The sequence below is a fragment of the Phyllobates terribilis genome, unplaced genomic scaffold (genome assembly GCF_046119375.1).
Source record: "Phyllobates terribilis strain yellow unplaced genomic scaffold, ASM4611937v1 Scaffold_153__1_contigs__length_4458050, whole genome shotgun sequence".
Taxonomy (NCBI): domain Eukaryota; kingdom Metazoa; phylum Chordata; class Amphibia; order Anura; family Dendrobatidae; genus Phyllobates; species Phyllobates terribilis.
This window is the reverse complement of record NW_027362913.1, coordinates 1,027,966-1,046,029: the sequence shown is the minus strand read 5'-3', so window position 1 is coordinate 1,046,029 and position 18,064 is coordinate 1,027,966. Positions and strand designations below refer to the sequence as shown.

The following is an 18,064-nucleotide window of genomic DNA, read 5'->3' as shown; positions in this document are numbered from 1 at the left end:
TCTAAGAAGTATAGATTATGAATATATCGAAACAGTAGGAAATTGCGAAACAAGCAGATCCCAATGCAAGTCCCTAACTGGGGGTTGTCTTTACATCCGTAAGTCAAACCTTCAGTCCTAGGCTTCCTATTAGTGGGAACCATGGAATACATAGCGAGTAAAGTAATACAGTCTGATATTACAGTAATATAATGTGAAGTCAACTTAAATGCCGTTCTAAGATATGAACGGAGACATTATGTATAGCGGAGGAGTGGCACCTAATGCTCTATTTACATATATCTTATTATATGCTTAAAAAGATAAGTAAGCATCGGCAAACTGTCTCTCATCAGGGAAGACAAGATTAATTTCAGGAGCTCATATGATTGGCAGGTTCCTTTCCCATCTGGCTGCATCACCATAAAGTTCCTGATCCATTGAAAGCCTTCTGTGACGTGCTGGAACTCTCTGTGGCAATGGTGGAGCAGGTGGCCAGTCAGATATATGGATTCTGGGAATGTCCAGGACATCACAGAAAGGTCTCGTCACTTTGATCTTTCAAAGTATACAATGTTCCATTTTTTTTGGACCTGCAGCTGGAAAGGTACCACAGGGGTACATCAGGCCATTTTCCCGGATGGCATCAAGTAGTGGTTTCAATACCCTTCTTTTAGCAAGTGTCATTCAGGATAGACATGTGAGCAATTATATGCGTTTTCCATTGAAATCACCAGGACCCAACTCCGCTGCTTTCCTCACTACGGCCTCTTACATTGAAAAAAATGTATGTGACAGATAATGTCCCTTGGATGCTCAGGATCTGAACCATAATAGCCTAATGTATGGTGCGCCCTGTCGGTCTCCAGCTCCTTATCAATAGGATCACCAAGGATATTATTGATTAATGTCAATAGTGTTGGCATAATCACTTGAGCATTGATGCTTTCATGTATACCCCTTATCCAGATATTATTGTGATTTTTATGGTCATCAACCAAATTAAACAGACTGTTTATTTATGAGCATTTTGATGGCCCACATCTTGTAGGACATTATCCTCTAATCTCTGTACCTCGTCAGTAAGCTGTGACAGGATAGAAGTGAGGGGACGTATTTCAGTTTTGTATGTGGTCTCCAGCCTTTGTATATATTGCTGCATCTATTGTTTAGTAGGGATAGACGCAATATGAAATACAAATCAATTATGGCGTTCTCCATATCAGAACCTCTGTGGCTGGGGGGTAAATGTCCCTGTGAAGCAAGCACTGCTCAGTATGTGGGTTTCGGTGAGAATACAGGGAGATTTATGGAGCTGTCTGGCATCATGAGGGTCAAGACTGCTTCTTGCTGAGATGAGGCAGTAATAGCTCTGGAGCAGGAAGATAAGACCTTCCATAAGAAATTGCATACCAGACATGCTGACGGAGGTGGAGGACCTCAGATTAACCTCCGATCTCATCTTTCTTTCTTATATCGGACGTCATGTTGAAGGCTGTAAATTGCTTATAATTCCCCCAGGAACACGGTCTGAAGAGAGTGTTTTCAGTGTGTGCCTTCTCTCGGTGCTATGTCCATGCCATGGCCTTCCTGTTGATGTTCAATACATCCAAAGGTGGCGTTGATTAGGAGCAGGATTGTGTGATGTAACAACCTTATGTGAGCACTGGAAACACAAGTTGTGACACCAATGGAACGGTGCCAGAATGCGAGGTGCGTATGATTGTTTTTTATTTTAACATGGCCAAACATGAGGAATGAGAAGGAGTCGTCCTAGTAGTGGAAAACCCCTTTAAAAAGATACAATTTTAGATTAGAATGAAAAACGCCTCTCCCCTGTGTGACTTCTCTGAAGTTTAAAAAAAGTTGATTTCCAAGGAAACCATTTCCCACATTAAGAACATAAAAATGTCTTCTCTCATGTGTCTGTACTTTGGTGACTAAGAAGTGATGATTTATTCACAAAACATTTTCCACATTCTGAACATAAAAAGGCTTCTCCCTTCTAGGAGTTCTCTGATGCTTGTTAAGAGATGATTTCTCAGCAAAACATTTCTCACATTCTGAACATGAAAAGGGCTTCTCCCCTGTGTGAGTTCTCTGGTGATTAACCAAAACTGACTTCTGGATAAAACATTTTTCACATTCTGAACAAGAAAAAGGCTTCTCCCCTGTGTGAGTTCTCTGGTGATTAACCAAAACTGACTTCTGGCTAAAACATTTTCCACATTCTGAACAAGAAAAAGTCTTCTCCCCTGTGTGAGTTCTCTGGTGATTAACCAAAGCAGATTTCTGGCTAAAACATTTTCCACATTCTGAACAAGAAAAAGGCTTCTCCCCTGTGTGGGTTCTCTGGTGTTTAACCAAATCTGATTTCCGGCGAAAACATTTTCCACATTCTGAACAAGAAAAAGTCTTCTCCCCTGTGTGAGTTCTCTGGTGATTAACTAAAGCTGATTTATGGTTAAAACATTTCCCACATTCTAAACATGAAAAAGTCTTCTCCCCTGTGTGAGTTCTCTGGTGACTAACCAAAGCTGATTTATGGCTAAAACATTTCCCACATTCTAAACATGAAAAAGGCTTTTCCCTTGTATGAGTTCTCTGATGCTTGATAAGAGTTGATTTATCAGCATAACATTTTCCACATTCTGAACAGGAAAAAGGCTTCTCCCCTGTGTGAGTTCTCTGGTGTATAACCAAACCTGATTTCCGGCTAAAACATTTCCCACATTCTGAACAGGAAAAAGGCTTCTCCCCTGTGTGAGTTATCTTATGTCTGATAAAACTTGATTTCAGCTGTCCCTCTGATCTCCTGGTACAGTCATCTGGCAAGAATAAAACCAATCATTATTTATGAATAACATATCCTTAAAATTTATATTGATGAATATTTCTACTTAAACGCTTTTCAAAAATGCACTTTATGTAAAAGTATCATTATCTACCAAGAAAACATCGCAGAAAAATCAACCTTACCAACACCAATCAGATAACAAATGCACTAGCAATTTAGTGTTTGTTGGGTGTACTGGGGTGTCTGTCCATGTGGGGTGCACTTATATAGTGCTGGACAGCCCCCCTGATCTAATAGTATGGGCATCATCACTATCCTAAGCCAGACACTGCATCACACCTACCTGTGTGACTGGCGTCCTATGCAAGCTTCATCTGTGTGCATCTTTAATACTAGGCAACCACCCTCTCCATGAATTGGTAGGTTTGTGAGTGGTTGCTCCATAAGTATTTTGCACCTGCGCTGCCCCCACCTTTATCATAGGGGTCTGCGGCATCCTGTAGCATTTGTTATATGATTTGGTGTTAGTAAGGCTGTATCTTTTTCTGTGATTTTTTTAAAATTTTGCCCTATGTTAGCCGTCATTATTCACCAAGACAATAACAGTTCACAGTCTAATAGAAAACCTCATAGGATGAACCAGTGGATCGTAGTGTTCAACTGTTTGTTAATTCTGCCTCCCAAATATGGAATAAAAAGCCACCAAACAATGTTATGTAGGGGAAATAATACCAATAAAAACTTCTACTCATCTCACAAAAAACAAGACCACACTCAGAATCCATGTATTTGACATTACTATAGTGAGAAGAACCCACTTAATTTATGATGTGTGTCTCCTGGAGCACAATCTGGGCACAATGTGTTGGGTAATAAAATGATATATTTGTAATTTTCAATCTTCAACATCCACTGCGTGCTAATTTCTGAAAAGTGCCTGTGGAGTCAAAATAGTCACTACTCCTATAGATTATTTCCCTGAGGGTTATAATTTCCAAAATGGAGTCACTTTATGGGGATTTCTACTGCTCTGGTTTTCTGCAATTTGGTCACATTAGGGCTTCTGTAAATGGTGGGTCCCATCTCCTCTGGGATCTGCTCCTGGGACGTCTGCTTCTCTCACCAGGAGCCGCCTTATTCATTCTGCAGGTGGCGCTGGTGATGGAGGAGACGTCGGAACCAGAAGCTTTGGGTGGTGCAGGCTCTGTCCAGCCAGTAAGATTAGGATGCCTGGGACCAGTAGTACCATCCAGTCTTGCAGTATGGGTGTGTGTGCTATCCAGCTGAAGCAATCTGCTCCCTGCTTCAGCCAACTGGACAGCACCACACCCTACTAAAGCTGGAAGCATATTGCCGGAAGCTGCCAGATACAGCCATGTTCTCCTCTGGTTCAGTCCTCTGTGCTCAGCTCTCGGCTTGTGTATTTTTCTCCTGTTGTGACCTCGGCCCATTTACTGACTACTCTTGTGTCTTCTGATTTTGTATTTTCTCTGACCTCCATGTTCTGACCCGGCTACCTGACTATTCTTCTTGCCATCTCACACCACAGAACACCAGGCAACACTGTGAACAAGCTTAGGGGTCTCTGTCTAAGTCCAAATCCATATAGAGGGGTTAAAGGGTGATGAGCAAGGCAAACCCTGGGATCTGGAAAATGGAGTAGATAGCGCCAAGCCTGTTCATGGTAACCATCTTTTGAGCTGCCAGGTGACCATGAACAGTTCCCCCAATACATTGTGTCTGCAAACTATTCTATCAAGATCTGCATTCAAATAGCTAAATGGCGCTCCTTCCCTTCTTAACCTGTCATGTGCCCAGACAGTAGTGTACAACCGTATATAGGGGATTGTCAGATTCAAGAGAATTTGGAAAATAATTTGTAAGGACAATTTGTTTCCTATTATCCTTTGTGAAGAATTCCAAGGTTATCACCATATAAAGTGACACACGTCAGATTTGAAAAATGGGGCCCTGATAGGAACACAAAACTGGTTGCAGGAAGGGGTTAAATCAGAGTATTTTGGGCACTAACTACTGTAGTCAAAAACTGTGAGTATAGACAATAACACATCTACTGAAATGACCAATCTCAACAGTCTCCATCAGTAAGAAGTGAGTAACTAGTGGTGAAACCTCTCTGGGGTAATTGGAGTATGGGGCTCGGTGGCTCTTGGCAATCTAAACTATCGTAAGGGACAATATTTTCTATCAGATGAGTTTCAAGAAGAAATATTAGACATTCAAAGAGAACTTTTTATAATAGTGCAGAGATCAGACGTCTTAAATTTAGCTTAGAGATATATCATGGCACAGGTGTAATGCTTTCTGTACAGTTAATCACAATCTGGTTTGAAGTTAGTCGATTTTAAAAGAAACTGAAAAGTCAGGATAAAGGTAAACTCTGTTGTTATTGTACAGAAATTCACACTTGGCCTCACTGCACATTTAATGTTGTTGATCATAAATGTGAAGTTTGGCCAGAAACACTGGACCTGGTCTTGTAGGGACCATATGAGGACATTCAGCAGCACAGAAGGGAGAGAAGGTAGATTCATCCAATAAGATATCAAGGTTCTAGGAAGCCAATAGATCATTACCCTCCGCTTTCTCTTACAGTCCCATCATAGTATTTTTCTTCAAGTGATTTTCTTATTTGTGAGCACATTCTACTTACGCTGTCATTTGGCTTTGTAGTTTACAGATCTGGGCAGGTAACGGTCAGCATCTTCTAATTCCAGAGGGTAAGTGGATCTTCGAGGTTGTAACCTCTATAGAAAATGGCTTTCAGAGCCCAAAGTCATTTGAACAGTTTTGGGTGAAGGAGAATGTTGTGGTCTAAGAGGCAAAATGGCGATCACACGATTGTGATACGGCCGGACTACACCACCGATAAAGCAGCCACAGAGGGTGACTGAGATAAAACTGTGACTTCTCTGAATTTAGTGATTACTACTCACCTGGGAGGTTATCTGTAGGAATCTCCTCTTTACACCGCTCATCACCCCTCACATATGTCTCTGTAGTATTAATATGGGTCAGATCTTCACCCTGAAACAAATATTGTAAAAGTCACAGACAGATGGAGAAGTCACATCTATAATCAACTCTAATCCTGCCATCTCCACCGTTCTCATTACACAAATAGAAAACATATAATACTGGTGGATAAAACAAGACTGAGCACAAGACCTTCACAGCCGTCTACACATCATAGGGGAGATCTCATGACACCTTCTCTCCTTCTACCTGATGATCCTGAGGAACATTGGGATCTTCTTGTTTACAGTCCTGTGGAAGAAGAGGACGGGGACATCTCTCTGGTGTTGTCCTCTTACTGGATAGATCTGGAGGAAACACATACAGGGACTGAATTCATTCTTTACATACAGATAATTATAGTCCGTGTGTATTTAGTCCTGTCTATTACCTGGTGATGTGAGGGACTGGGGAACCTCCATCATGATGTCCTTGTACAGATCTTTGTGTCTTTCTAAATACTCCCACTCCTCCATGGAGAAATAGACAGCGACATCCTGACACCTAATAGGAACCTGACACATACAATGATACCGTCATCCCCCCGATCCTTTCATAGTGTTACTGTATAATGTCCCAGCATTCCCAGCAGTGTCACCTCTCCAGTCAGCAGCTCAATCATCTCGTAGGCGAGTTCTACGATCTTCTGGTGATTGATGTCCTCATGTATCAGGGGGTAAGATGAAGGTCCCGTGATCGGGCTCAGGAGTCTTTCCCATCCCTCAGACACAGGGTCCTGACAGCGCTCACTAGAGGTCTTCTTCACTACTGTGTAATCCTGGTTATGGACAGACACATTAATAAATCTCACTCCAGACATTTCCAGAGTCCTCACCTCTCCAGTTCTGTCCATCTGTTATTCCCATAGATAAGAATGATGTAATGTGATGTCATCAGAATTTCTCACCTCTCCAGTAAGACGGAAGAGGATCTCTAGGGTGAGGTGTAATATCCTCTCCGCCATCCTGTCTCTGTCCATATCCATCTTTGATGGGTAAATCAGGAAAATTCTCTTATATAGAAGATCTTCACTGAGAGGATCTGATATTGTAGGGACGTGAATGAGAAGATGATGAGCCGATGTAACATCATAAAAACCCTGTGTAATAATACAATTACTGGAGATAATAAGAGGAAATATATGAGGAGATTTATTATTTTACAGTATTTAGTTTTTTTGCATTACATCTAGTAATAAAACCTATATATTTTAGGCCACAGACAACAAGCAGTTTCTTCCCTGGAGTCAGCAGCTGAACACGTTTCTCATAGACTCATCTTCCTTATTGCTAATTCTCATCTCATTTACAGACACTAGAATCGGCATTAGCAATACTGCAGGAGATATTCATTACACGTAACATGAGAAATAACTACTTCATGAGGAGGACTTTTTCAACTTCTACTACGGCTCTAGAAACATATTTAGCCAGCGTCTGTCACTGACTACATCTCCACCGTCCGTCTATATGAATGTTTTCCGTCTTCCCCGGACTGTAATCTTCCATCATGTTAGATCTCATGTCTGAACAGAAAAAAGGCTTCTCCCCTGTGCGAGTTCTCTTGTGCTCAACCAAATCTGTTTTCTGGCTAAAACATTTTCCACGTTCTGAACAGGAATAAGGCTTCTCCCCTGGGTGAGTTCTCTGATGTTTCATTAAACTTGATTTCTCTGTAAATCATTTTCCACATTCTGAACAAGAAAATGGCTTCTCCTCTGTGTGACTTCTCTGGTGATTAACCAAATTTGATTTCTGGTTAAAAAATTTCCCACACTTGAAACAAAAAAATCTATTCTCTGCTGTGTGAATGCTTTGATATTTAAGAAAAGACTTTTCGAGGGAAAAACTATTTCCATATTCTGAACATGAAAATGGCTTCTTTGCTTTCGGTGCAATTTGTTTTTTAATGCTTATTTTGTGACTTTGATTTTCCTTAGTAGTCAGTAATGAATCAGAAGACAGGACCTGTTTCAAAGGATCAGATGACAGATCTTTGCTGTGAAGGGATGATGGTATATCTGGAGTAATGGCATTCACTTCAATTGTATCTTGAGTGATCTCAAGATCTTCTGATTTAAAAATTGAAGATGTCAGCTGTCCCTCTGATCTCCTGGTACAGTCATCTGCCAAGAATAAAACCAATTATTATTTATGAATAACATATCCTTAAAATTTATATTGTTGAATATTGCTACTTAAACTCTCCATAAAAATGTACTTTATGGAAAAGTATCATTATCTACCAAGAAAACATCACAGAAAAAAAATCAGCCTTACCAACACCAAATCAGATAGCAAATGCATTACCATTTTAGTGTTGGTTGGGTATACTGGGGTGTCTATACATGTGGGGTGCACTTATATAGTGCTGGGCAGCCTTCCTACCCAGCATTGACATCATCAGTATCCTAAGTCAGACACTGTGCATCAAAACTACCTATGTGACTGGCGTCCTATGCAAGCTTCATCTGTGTGCATCTTTAATACTAGGCAACCACCCCCTTCATGAATTGGTATGATTGTGAGTGGTTGCTCCATAAGTATTTTGCACCTGCGCTGCCCCCATCTTTATCATGGGGGTCTGGGGCATCCTGCTAGTGCATTTGTTATATGATTTTGTGTTAGTAAGGCTGTATCTTTTTCTGTGTTTTTTTTTTATTTTGCCCTATGTTAGCCGTCATTATTCACCAAGACAATAACAGTTCACAGTCTAATAGAAAACCTCATAGGATGAACCAGTGGATCGCAGTGTTCAACTGTTTGTTAATTCTGCCTCCAAAATATGGAATAAGAAGCCACCAAACAATGTTATGTAGGCGAAAATAATATCAATAAAAACTTCTACTCATCTCACAAAAAACAAATCCCCACTCGGGTCCATCACCTTTCAATGGAAAACCAGAGGTTTCCACGTTATTAGTGGCTCAAAGGCTTTTGAAAAGCAACATGGCTTTCATAAACCAATCCAGCAATATCCACTCTCCCAAAGTCAAATCTCCCCCCCTCTTCTGAGCCTTGCAGTGCGCCCAAACCACATTTAGCATCCATGTATTTGACATTACTATAGTGAGAAGAACACACTTAATTGATGGCGTGTGTCTCCTGGAGCACAATCTGGGCACTATGTGTTGGGTAATGAAATTATATATATTTGTAATTTTCACTCTCCATCATCCTGCGTGCTAATTTCCGGAAAGTGCCTGTGGAGTCAAAATATAGTCACTACTCCTATAGATTATTTCACTGAGGGTTATAATTTCCAAAATGGAGTCACTTTATGGGGATTTCTACTGCTCTGGTTTTCTACCATTTTGTAATAACAAGGCTTCTGTAAATGGTGTGTCCCATCTCCCCTGGGATCTGCTCCTGCAACGTCTGCTTCTCTCACCAGAAGCCGCCTTATTCATCCGGTAGGCGGCGCTGGTGATGGAGGAGACGTCGGAACCAGAAGCTCTGGGCGGCGCAGTCTCTGTCCAGCCACTAAGATTAAGATGCCTGAGACCAAAAGTACCATCCAGTCTGGCTGTATGGGTGTGTGTGCTGTCCAGCTGGAGTAATCTGCTCCCTGCTTCAGCCAACTGGAGAGCAACGCACCCTACTAAAGCTGGAAGCATATTGCTGGAAGCTGCCAGATACAGCCTTGTTCTCCTCTGGGTCAGTCCTCAGCTCCCGGCTTGTGTATTTGCTTCCTGTTGTGACCTCGGCCCGTTTACTGACTGCTTTTGTGTGATTTTGTATTTTCTCTGACCTCCATGTTCTGATCCGGCTATCTGACTATTGTTCTTGCCATCTCACACCACAGAACATTAGATAACACGGTGGCCCAAGCTTAGGGGATCTCAGTCTAAGTCCAAATCTATGTAGAGGGGTTAAAGGATGATGAGCAAGGCAAACCCTGGGATCTGGAAAATGGAGTAGATCGCGCCAAGCCTGTTTGTGGTAGCCATCTTTTGAGCTGCCAGGTGACAACGAACAGAAGAATTCCAAAGTTTTCACCATATAATGTGACACACGTCAGATTTGAAAACTGGGCCCAGATAGGAACACAAAACTGGCTGCAGGAAGGGGTTAAATCAGAGTATTTTGGGTACTAACTACTATAGTCAAAACTGTGAGTATAGACAATAACATCTACTGAAATGACCAAACTCAACAGTCTCCATCAGTAAGTAGTGAGTAACTAGTGGTGAAACCTCTCTGGGGTAATTGGAGTATGGGGCTCGGTGGCTCTTGACAATCTAAACTATCGTAAGGGACAATATTTTCTGTCAGATGAGTTTCAAGAAGAAATATTAGACGTTCAAAGAGAACTTTTTATAATAGTGCAGAGCTGAGGTGTCTTAAATTTAGCATAGAGATATATCATGGCACAGGTGTAATATTTTAGGTATAGTTTATCACAATCCTGTTTGAAGTTAGTTGGTTTTAAAAGAAACGGAAAAGTCAGGATAAAGGGAAACTCTGCTGTTATTGTACAGAAATTCACACTTGGCCCTCACTGCACATTTAATGTTGTAGATCAGAAGTGTGAAGTTTGGCCAGAAAGACTGGACCTGGTCTTGTAGGGACCATATGAGCACATTCAGCAGCACAGAAGGGAGAGAAGGTAGATTCATCCGATAAGATATCAGGGATCTAGGAAGCCAACAGCATCATTACCCTCCGCTTTCACTTACAGTCCCATCATAATATTTTTCTTCAAGTGATTTTCTGGCTTTGTGGTTTACAGATCGGGGCAGGTAACGTCTCCTAATCACAGGGAGTAGGTGGATCCTCCAGGTTGTAAGTTCTATGGAAAAGGCTTTTAAAATGCCCAAAATCATTGGAACAGTTTTGGGTGGAAGAGAATGTTGAGGTCTAGAGGCAAAATGGTGATCACACGATTGTGATATAGCTGGACTACACCACCGATAAAGCAGCCACAGCCGGTGACTGAGAAGAATCTGTGACTTCTCTGCATTTAGTGGTCACTACTCACCTGGGTAGTCATATGTAGGAATCTCCTCTTTACACCACTCATCGCCCCTCACATATGTCTCTATAGTATTAATATGGGTCAGATCTTCACCCTGAAACAAATATTGTAAAAGTCACAGACAGATGGAGAAGTCACATCTATGATCAGCTCTAATCCTGCCATCTCCACCGTTCTCATTACACAAGTATAAACCATATAATACTGGTGGATAAAACAAGACTGAACACAAGACCTTCACAGCCGTCTACACATCATAGGGGAGATCTCATGACACCTTCTCTCCATCTACCTGATGATCCTGACGAACATTGGGGTCTTCTTGTTTACAGTCATGTGGAAGAAAAGGATTGGGACATCTGTCTGGTGTTGTCCTCATGCTGGATAGATCTGGAAGAAACACATACAGGGACTGAATTCATTCTTGACATACAGATAATTATAGGCCGTGTGTATTTAGTCCTGTCTATTACCTAGTGATGTGAGGGGCTGGGGAACCTCCATCATGACGTCCTTATACAGATCTTTGTGTCCTTCTAAATACTCCCACTCCTCTATGGAGAAATAGATGGCGACATCCTGACACCTTATAGGAACCTGACACATGCAATGATACCGTCATCCCCCCGATCCCTTCATAGTGTTACTGTATAATGTCCCAGCATTCCCAGCAGTGTCACCTCTCCAGTCAGCAGCTCAATCATCTTGTAGGTGAGTTCTAGGATCTTCTGGTCATTGATGTCATCATGTATGAAAGGGTGAGATGGAGGCCTCGTGATTGGGCTCAGGGGTCTTTCCCATCCCTCAGACACATGGACCTGACAGCGCTCACTAGAGGTCTTCTTCACTAATATGTAATCCTGGTTATGGAAAGACATGTAAATAAATCTCCCTCCAGACATTTCCAGAGTCCTCACCTCTCCAGTTCTGTCCATCTGTTATTCCCATAGATAAGAATGGTGTAATGTGACGTCATCAGAATCTCTCACCTCTCCAGTAAGATGGAAGAGGTTCTCTAGGGTGAGGTGTAATATCCTCTCCGCCATCTTGTCTCTATCCATATCCATCTTTGACGGGTCCATAAGGAAAATTCTCTTAAATAGAAGATATTCACTGAGAGGATCTGATATTGTAGGGACCTGAATGAGAAGATGATGAGCCTATATAACATCATAAAGATCCTGTGTAATAATACAATTACTGGAGATAATAAGGGAAACATATGAGGAGATTTATTATTTTACAGTATTTAGTTTTCTTCTTTACATCTAGTAATAAAACCTATATATTTTAGGCCACAGACAACAAGCAGTTTCTTCCTTGGAGTCTGCAGCTGAACACGTTTCTCAAAGACTCATCTTCCATAAAGCTAATTCTCGTCTCATTTACCAACACTGTAATCAGCATTAGCAATACTGCAGGAGATATTCATTACACGTGACATGAGAAATAACTACTTCATGATGAGGACGACATCTTCATCTTCTACTACGGCTCTAGAAACATATTTAGCCAGATTTCTTCACTGACTACATCACCACCGGCCGTCTATATGAATGTTTCCCGTCTTCCCCGGACTGTAATCTATCATGTTAGATCTCATGTCTGATTCACACACAGAAGTTTGAGGCTTTGATACATGGTAAGGTTTTTAATATTATACAGAGTAGGACTATCCAGAATGGGTTCATTTTACCATGGTGGGATAGCTTTCATGCTATTTTTGATCAAAAACAGTGTTGCTAAGAACCCTATTTTATTTAAATGCACTTTTGATTTTTATTTATTTACAGCAGGGTTTATGATCATTTTTCTTCTTATAGTTTTTTTCTGATTTATGGCCATAGTAAACATGCATTTATGTGCGGCATGGATACCAACTTAAACCAAGCTCAAATTCTGTGTTTTTTCATGGGCACCATAGTGGCCCTGTGGGCTGCTGATATGGATGATACACCCCTAACTATCCAACTATCATATGGTAAAAATCTCATAGGTCCTGGATTTATTAGTATCTGCATGAAGAATGGGGCTAAGTGAGTATTTATTAAAGGGAATCCACTCCACCGACAACCCCACGGCCAGCAAGCATCAGAATCTTCACTGAATAAAAAGCCATTTCTCAGCAAACAGACCTCTAATATGAGGCATACAGGTATGTATAGATTCACATTTCTATCACTTGTATGCCAATATTAGAGGTCAGATAAGTCCCAGGGGGTGACAGATTCCCTTTAATCAGCCGTGGGGTAATCATAAAACCAGATATGTATCAAAGTATTGTAAGGTGGCTAATGGTTGCGTAGTCGATGGGAGGTATGTGTCACAGAGATGGCTGGTCTCTGTGATGTAACCCGGAGTGTTTCTCTAGGGCACATAAGCACTAAGAGGATCGTTTGGTGCACCTGGGAGCCGGGTTACGGGTAGCTAGGAGAGAATGGGCAGGTCCAGCTACCCACATACCTCACCTCTGGGTGTGGTTAACAGCCTATAAAATGGAGGCTGTTGTTTGGCACATGGTCTGTGTGTTTGGAGGTAGAAGGCCTCTTGTGTATGTTTGTCTTCAGACCAAGCCAGGACACTGGACGCTACCCCAGCTTGTGTGCCACACAGGCCTGACTGAGCAGAGATCTGCTAAGGACATTTACTTTGTTTGCCTGATCTAAAGGCTATTTTCTTTTCTGTTTGGCTTCTGGGTTTATGAAGCAATAAACCCACATGAACTTTTAAAAAGGAACATGCCTCCTGTTTTCCTCCCGTCGCACCCAAGTGAGTAAAACCTCTACAATTGGTGTTAGACGTGCGAGCAGTGTTCCCAGCAGAGACGTTTGACTGCTACAGGATGGACTGCATGCCCTGGGTGAAGTCTGTCGCAAGCCAGCAAGCATCGCCAACAGGCTGTTGTTACAGCAGATCCAGCAGCACTAGTAGGAACAATGGCAGCAGATGCAGCTTCTCGCAACCGCCATCCAGGGCATGATGAGCGCTCCAACCCCAGGTCCGACTGATGACTCCCATGTCCGGGAGGCGGTATGATGGGCTTTGCAGAAAATGACCCCGGGGGATGACGTTGAGGCCGTCCTGACGGTGTTTCAAAGGGTCGCCGAGAGGGAGGAATTTCCGCAAGAGCAGTGGTCAGAGGTACTGACGCCATACTTGACGGGAGAGCCCCAGAAGTATGCCTAGTAGGCGTACTATGATTTTGCTTTGCAGGACACCGTATTTAGCTTTGCATAGTACGTCCTATTTAGCTTTGCAAAGTACGCCCAAAAGGTGTACTATGATTTAGCTTTGCAGGATGCCAAAGAGTATGGCAAGCTAAAAACTGAGATTCTCGCACGCTTGGGGGTGACAATGATTATCAGGGAACAGCTGGTTCATATCACCGGAACAAACCACCTCGCTCCCAAATGTTTGACCTGTTGCACCTGGTCCAGAAGTGGCTGCAGCTGGAGTTCTCAATGCCTGCGCATAGTGGTAGAGTGGATGGTGATGGACCAGTTTGTGCACTCCCTGCCGAGGCCCATACAGCCTTGGGTTGCCCAGGGTGACCAGGTCCAAAGGGACGAGGGAGGTGGTGCCCAAAGTCCATACGTGTGATGATGTTTGCTGGAGGAGTCACGGCCCAGGCCATATAGCCGCCTGTTGTCCCCTGACCCTTGAGCCGGTGGACTGCAGTATAGGACACCGTTGTTCATATTAAGCTTATCCGGCCAGCAGTGTGAACTGTCCACCCAGCGAGGGGCCACAAGCATGTCCCGTGAAGGTGAACGAATGGGAGGTAACAGCACTACTAGACTCGGGGAGGGAAAAAGTCGGCGTTCGGTGCATTCATGGTGATGCTAAGGACAACCCATGGCCAGAGTGGACATTGAAACGGCCCACGGTACTGAGTCTCACGAGGTCGGCATCATTCTGGACTTGTTGCACCCTATTATTATAGGCTGGGACTTTTGTTTGTTTTGGGATCTGTGGGGGAAGGGTTCTGGGTTTGCTGGCTCAGATAAGAAAACAGTTAACCCTAATGAGGTGTCACCACACCCAGAGTCAGACATGTTTCCATTTGTGTCCTTGTGGGGGATGAAGAGGTGGTGCTCCCTGTGTCTGCCATTCAAGAGTTTGGGGTGACCAGCGAGAATTTTGGGTCTGCCAAACATAGGGACCTAGCTCTGAAGGAAGCCTTTAATAATGTCTTTGTTATAAATGGGGTTGCACAGGAGCTAAGGGTAACACAAGGTTTCCCCATTTTATGATGAGTGGGGAGTTGTTGTACTGGGTCAAGAAAGTGAGGGAGGAGCGTGCGGAGCAGTTAATAGTGCCGGGCCCGTTTAGACGGAAGGTGTTGGACATGGCCCATTCACATGTCTTGGGGGGACATCTGGGAGTGGAAAAAATGAAGGAACAGATCATGCAAAGGTTCTATTGGCCTGGATGTCACCGGGAAATATTTAAGTATTGCAGGTCTTGCCCTATGTGCCAGTTAACCGCCCCCACCTCTCACTTTCGAAGTCCCCTCGTGCCATTGCCCATTATTGAAGTGCCGTTTGAAAGAATTGCTATGGACTTGGTCGGTCTCCTGGTTGAATCTGCTCATGGGCATCAATATATATTGGCTATCCTGGTCTATGCCACACGCTATCCTGAAGCGATTCCACTGAGAAACTCCTCCGCAAAGAGTCTAGCCCGTGAGTTGGTCCACGTTTTTTCACGAACAGGCTTACCAAAAGGGAGCCATACACAACGACCAGGGAGCTCCCTCTATGAGTAAGGTGATGAGGGAGTTATGCAAAGCCCTTCAAATCTCCCAACTGAGGACTTAAGTATACCATCCTCAGACAGATGGCCTAGTCGAAAGGTTTAACAAGAATCTAAAGAGTATGCTGAGGAAGGCCATAGAAAGGGATGGTACAGACTGGGACTGTCTCCTACCGTATCGGTTGTTCTCTAACCGAGAGATTTCACAGGCCTCTACGGGGTTCCCGCCATTCAAACTCCGGTATGGCCTACATTCGCGGGGTTACCTGGATGTCACAAAGGAAACCTGGGAAGCAGAGGTCACGCCCCACAAGAGAGTCATCGAGCACGTTGCTCTGATGCAGGAGAGGATTGCGAAGGTGATGCCCATTGTAAAAGAACATCTCCTCCAGGCACAAGAAGCTCATGCCAGAGTCTACAACCAGTTAGGCAGAGTGAGGCAATTTAATCCGGGAGACAGAGTCCTCGTCCTAATTCCTACGGATGGAAAGTAAGTTCTTGGAAAAGTGGCAAGGGCCGTATGAGGTGGTGGAAAAAGTGGGTGAAGCGAACTACAAGGTTCATCAACCGGGACGACGTAAGGCGTACCAGATATACCACGTCAACCTCATCAAGCCGTGGCAAGACAGAGAGGCTGTGGAAGCTCCATGCTTGCTGGGCAAGCCAGAAGGTGACGTTGGAAGAGTCGCAATAGCGGAAACGCTAACGAAGGCCCAGAAACAGCAGTGTCGGGAGTTGATACAGAAGAACAGGGATCTGTTCTCGGAATTGCCGTGATGCAAAAGTGTCATAGAACACGAGTTTCTGACGGAGCCTCATGTGCGGGTAAAACTTGAAGCCCTATCAGATACCTGAGGCCCGACGAGAGTTGATCTTCAAAGAGGTAGCTTGTATACTGAAGCTCGGTGTCATTGAAGAATCCAAGAGCGGTTGTTCGAGCCCGATCGTCTTGGTCCCAAATCCCGATGGTGAGTGGAGATTCTGAAACGACTATCGGAAGTTGAATGAGGTCTCCAAATTTGACGCATATCCCATGCCACGCGTTGATCAGCTGATCGAGAGACTTGTGCCAGCAAGGCACATAACCACCTTGGATCTGACAAAGGGATATTGGCAGATGGAAAAGGAAAAGAAAAAAAACAGCTCACCTCCATGAACCAGCTGGGTGTCTCCGGGATCTGTGATCAGCGCTGCTGCTTGCGCTCAGTAGACAGGTAATAGAAATGACGATGATCCAGCTCCATAGACTCCAATGGTAAAAACAAATGTCTTTTATTTAGAATTTTTTTTAAAAAAATATCCAGATGGCGATAATGTTCTTCTACCAGCTGAAGTTACAATATTAGAAGGGAAACACAGGGGCATCAAGGATGGGTGCTCTACCAGACCAATATTGGCAGATCCCCATGGCACAGGTAGCCAAAGAGAAGACTGCGGTTCCTACGCTTGACGGATGCTTCCAGTATGTCCAGATGCCGTTTGGACTGCAGGGGGCCCCTGTAACCTTCCAGAGAGCCATGGATCGCATCCTTGCATCCCATAAGAAATATGGCGCAACATACCTGGACGATATTATTATCTTCAGTCCAGACTGGGAGAGTCGTCTGGAAAAAATCCAGACTGTGTTTGATGCTCTGAGGAAGGTGGGGCTTTCAATAATCCAGAAGAAATGTGGCATGGGGAAAGAAGAAGCCAAGTACCTCGGATATGTAGTGGGTAGAGGCGACATAAAACCCCAAATTACTAAAGTAGAAGCAATCCAAAATTGGCATAGACCGCTGTCGAAAAAGCAAGTCAGAGCCTTCCTGGGAATCGTGGGGTACTACAGGAAATTCATCCCAAACTTCACCATGATGGCCGCACCCCAGACTGACCTCCTTAAAGGGACAAAATCAGCCATGGCCAAGTGGACTGCAGAGGTGGAGACGGCTTTTCAAGAGATGAAACTGGCTCTGTGTAGGCAACCGGTCCTGGTTGCCCCGGACTTCAAGAAAGAGTTTATACTCCAGACAGATGCCTCAGATGTCGGTTTAGGAGCAGTCCTTTCCCAGGAGATACACGGGGAGGAGTACCCTGTCCTCTGAGTAGAAAGTGATCCTCCTGCGAGAAAAATTATTCGGTCATAGAGAAGGAATGCTTGGCCATATATTGGGCAGTGGACACTTTACGGTACTATCTGTTAGGTCAAAAATTTAGATTAGTATCCGACTATGCCCCACTCGGATGGATGAGGGCTCAACCTCTGGTTTTTAGCCCTACAGGACTTCTACTTCCATGTAGAACATAGAACATGGAAGCAACATGGTAATGCCCATGCCCTCTCGAGAATCCACTGTCTGGCAGTAGAAGATGCCAAGCCACACGGCTTTAGGCAAAGGGGGTAGATATGTAAGGTGGGTGGGTCCAGCTACCCACATACCTCACCTCTGCTCTGGGTGTGGTTAACAGCCTATAAAATGAAGGCTGTTGTTTGGCACATGGTCTGTGTGTTTGGAGGTAGACGGCCTCCTGTGTATGTTT

At 43.6% G+C, this 18,064-nt stretch overlaps 2 protein-coding genes across 2 annotated transcripts; both read right to left on the bottom strand.

Annotated features, from left to right (window-relative positions):
• Positions 1 to 666: 666 nt before the first annotated feature.
• Positions 667 to 6,472, bottom strand: LOC141206955 (uncharacterized). The gene is made up of 5 exons (XM_073664320.1): positions 6,411 to 6,472; positions 6,204 to 6,327; positions 6,023 to 6,120; positions 5,734 to 5,824; positions 667 to 2,807 (listed from the first exon to the last, which is right to left on the bottom strand). Exons 1-5 carry the CDS (start codon positions 6,432 to 6,434, stop codon positions 1,939 to 1,941), a joined length of 1,206 nt encoding a protein of 401 aa, XP_073520421.1. The 5' UTR covers positions 6,435 to 6,472; the 3' UTR covers positions 667 to 1,938.
• A 113-nt stretch (positions 6,473 to 6,585) lies between these two features.
• Positions 6,586 to 17,961, bottom strand: LOC141206963 (gastrula zinc finger protein XlCGF66.1-like). The gene is made up of 5 exons (XM_073664327.1): positions 17,815 to 17,961; positions 11,263 to 11,386; positions 11,082 to 11,179; positions 10,793 to 10,883; positions 6,586 to 7,937 (listed from the first exon to the last, which is right to left on the bottom strand). The coding sequence occupies exons 1-5, from the start codon at positions 17,959 to 17,961 to the stop codon at positions 7,492 to 7,494; spliced, it is 906 nt and encodes a 301-aa protein (XP_073520428.1). The 3' UTR covers positions 6,586 to 7,491.
• Positions 17,962 to 18,064: the final 103 nt, after the last annotated feature.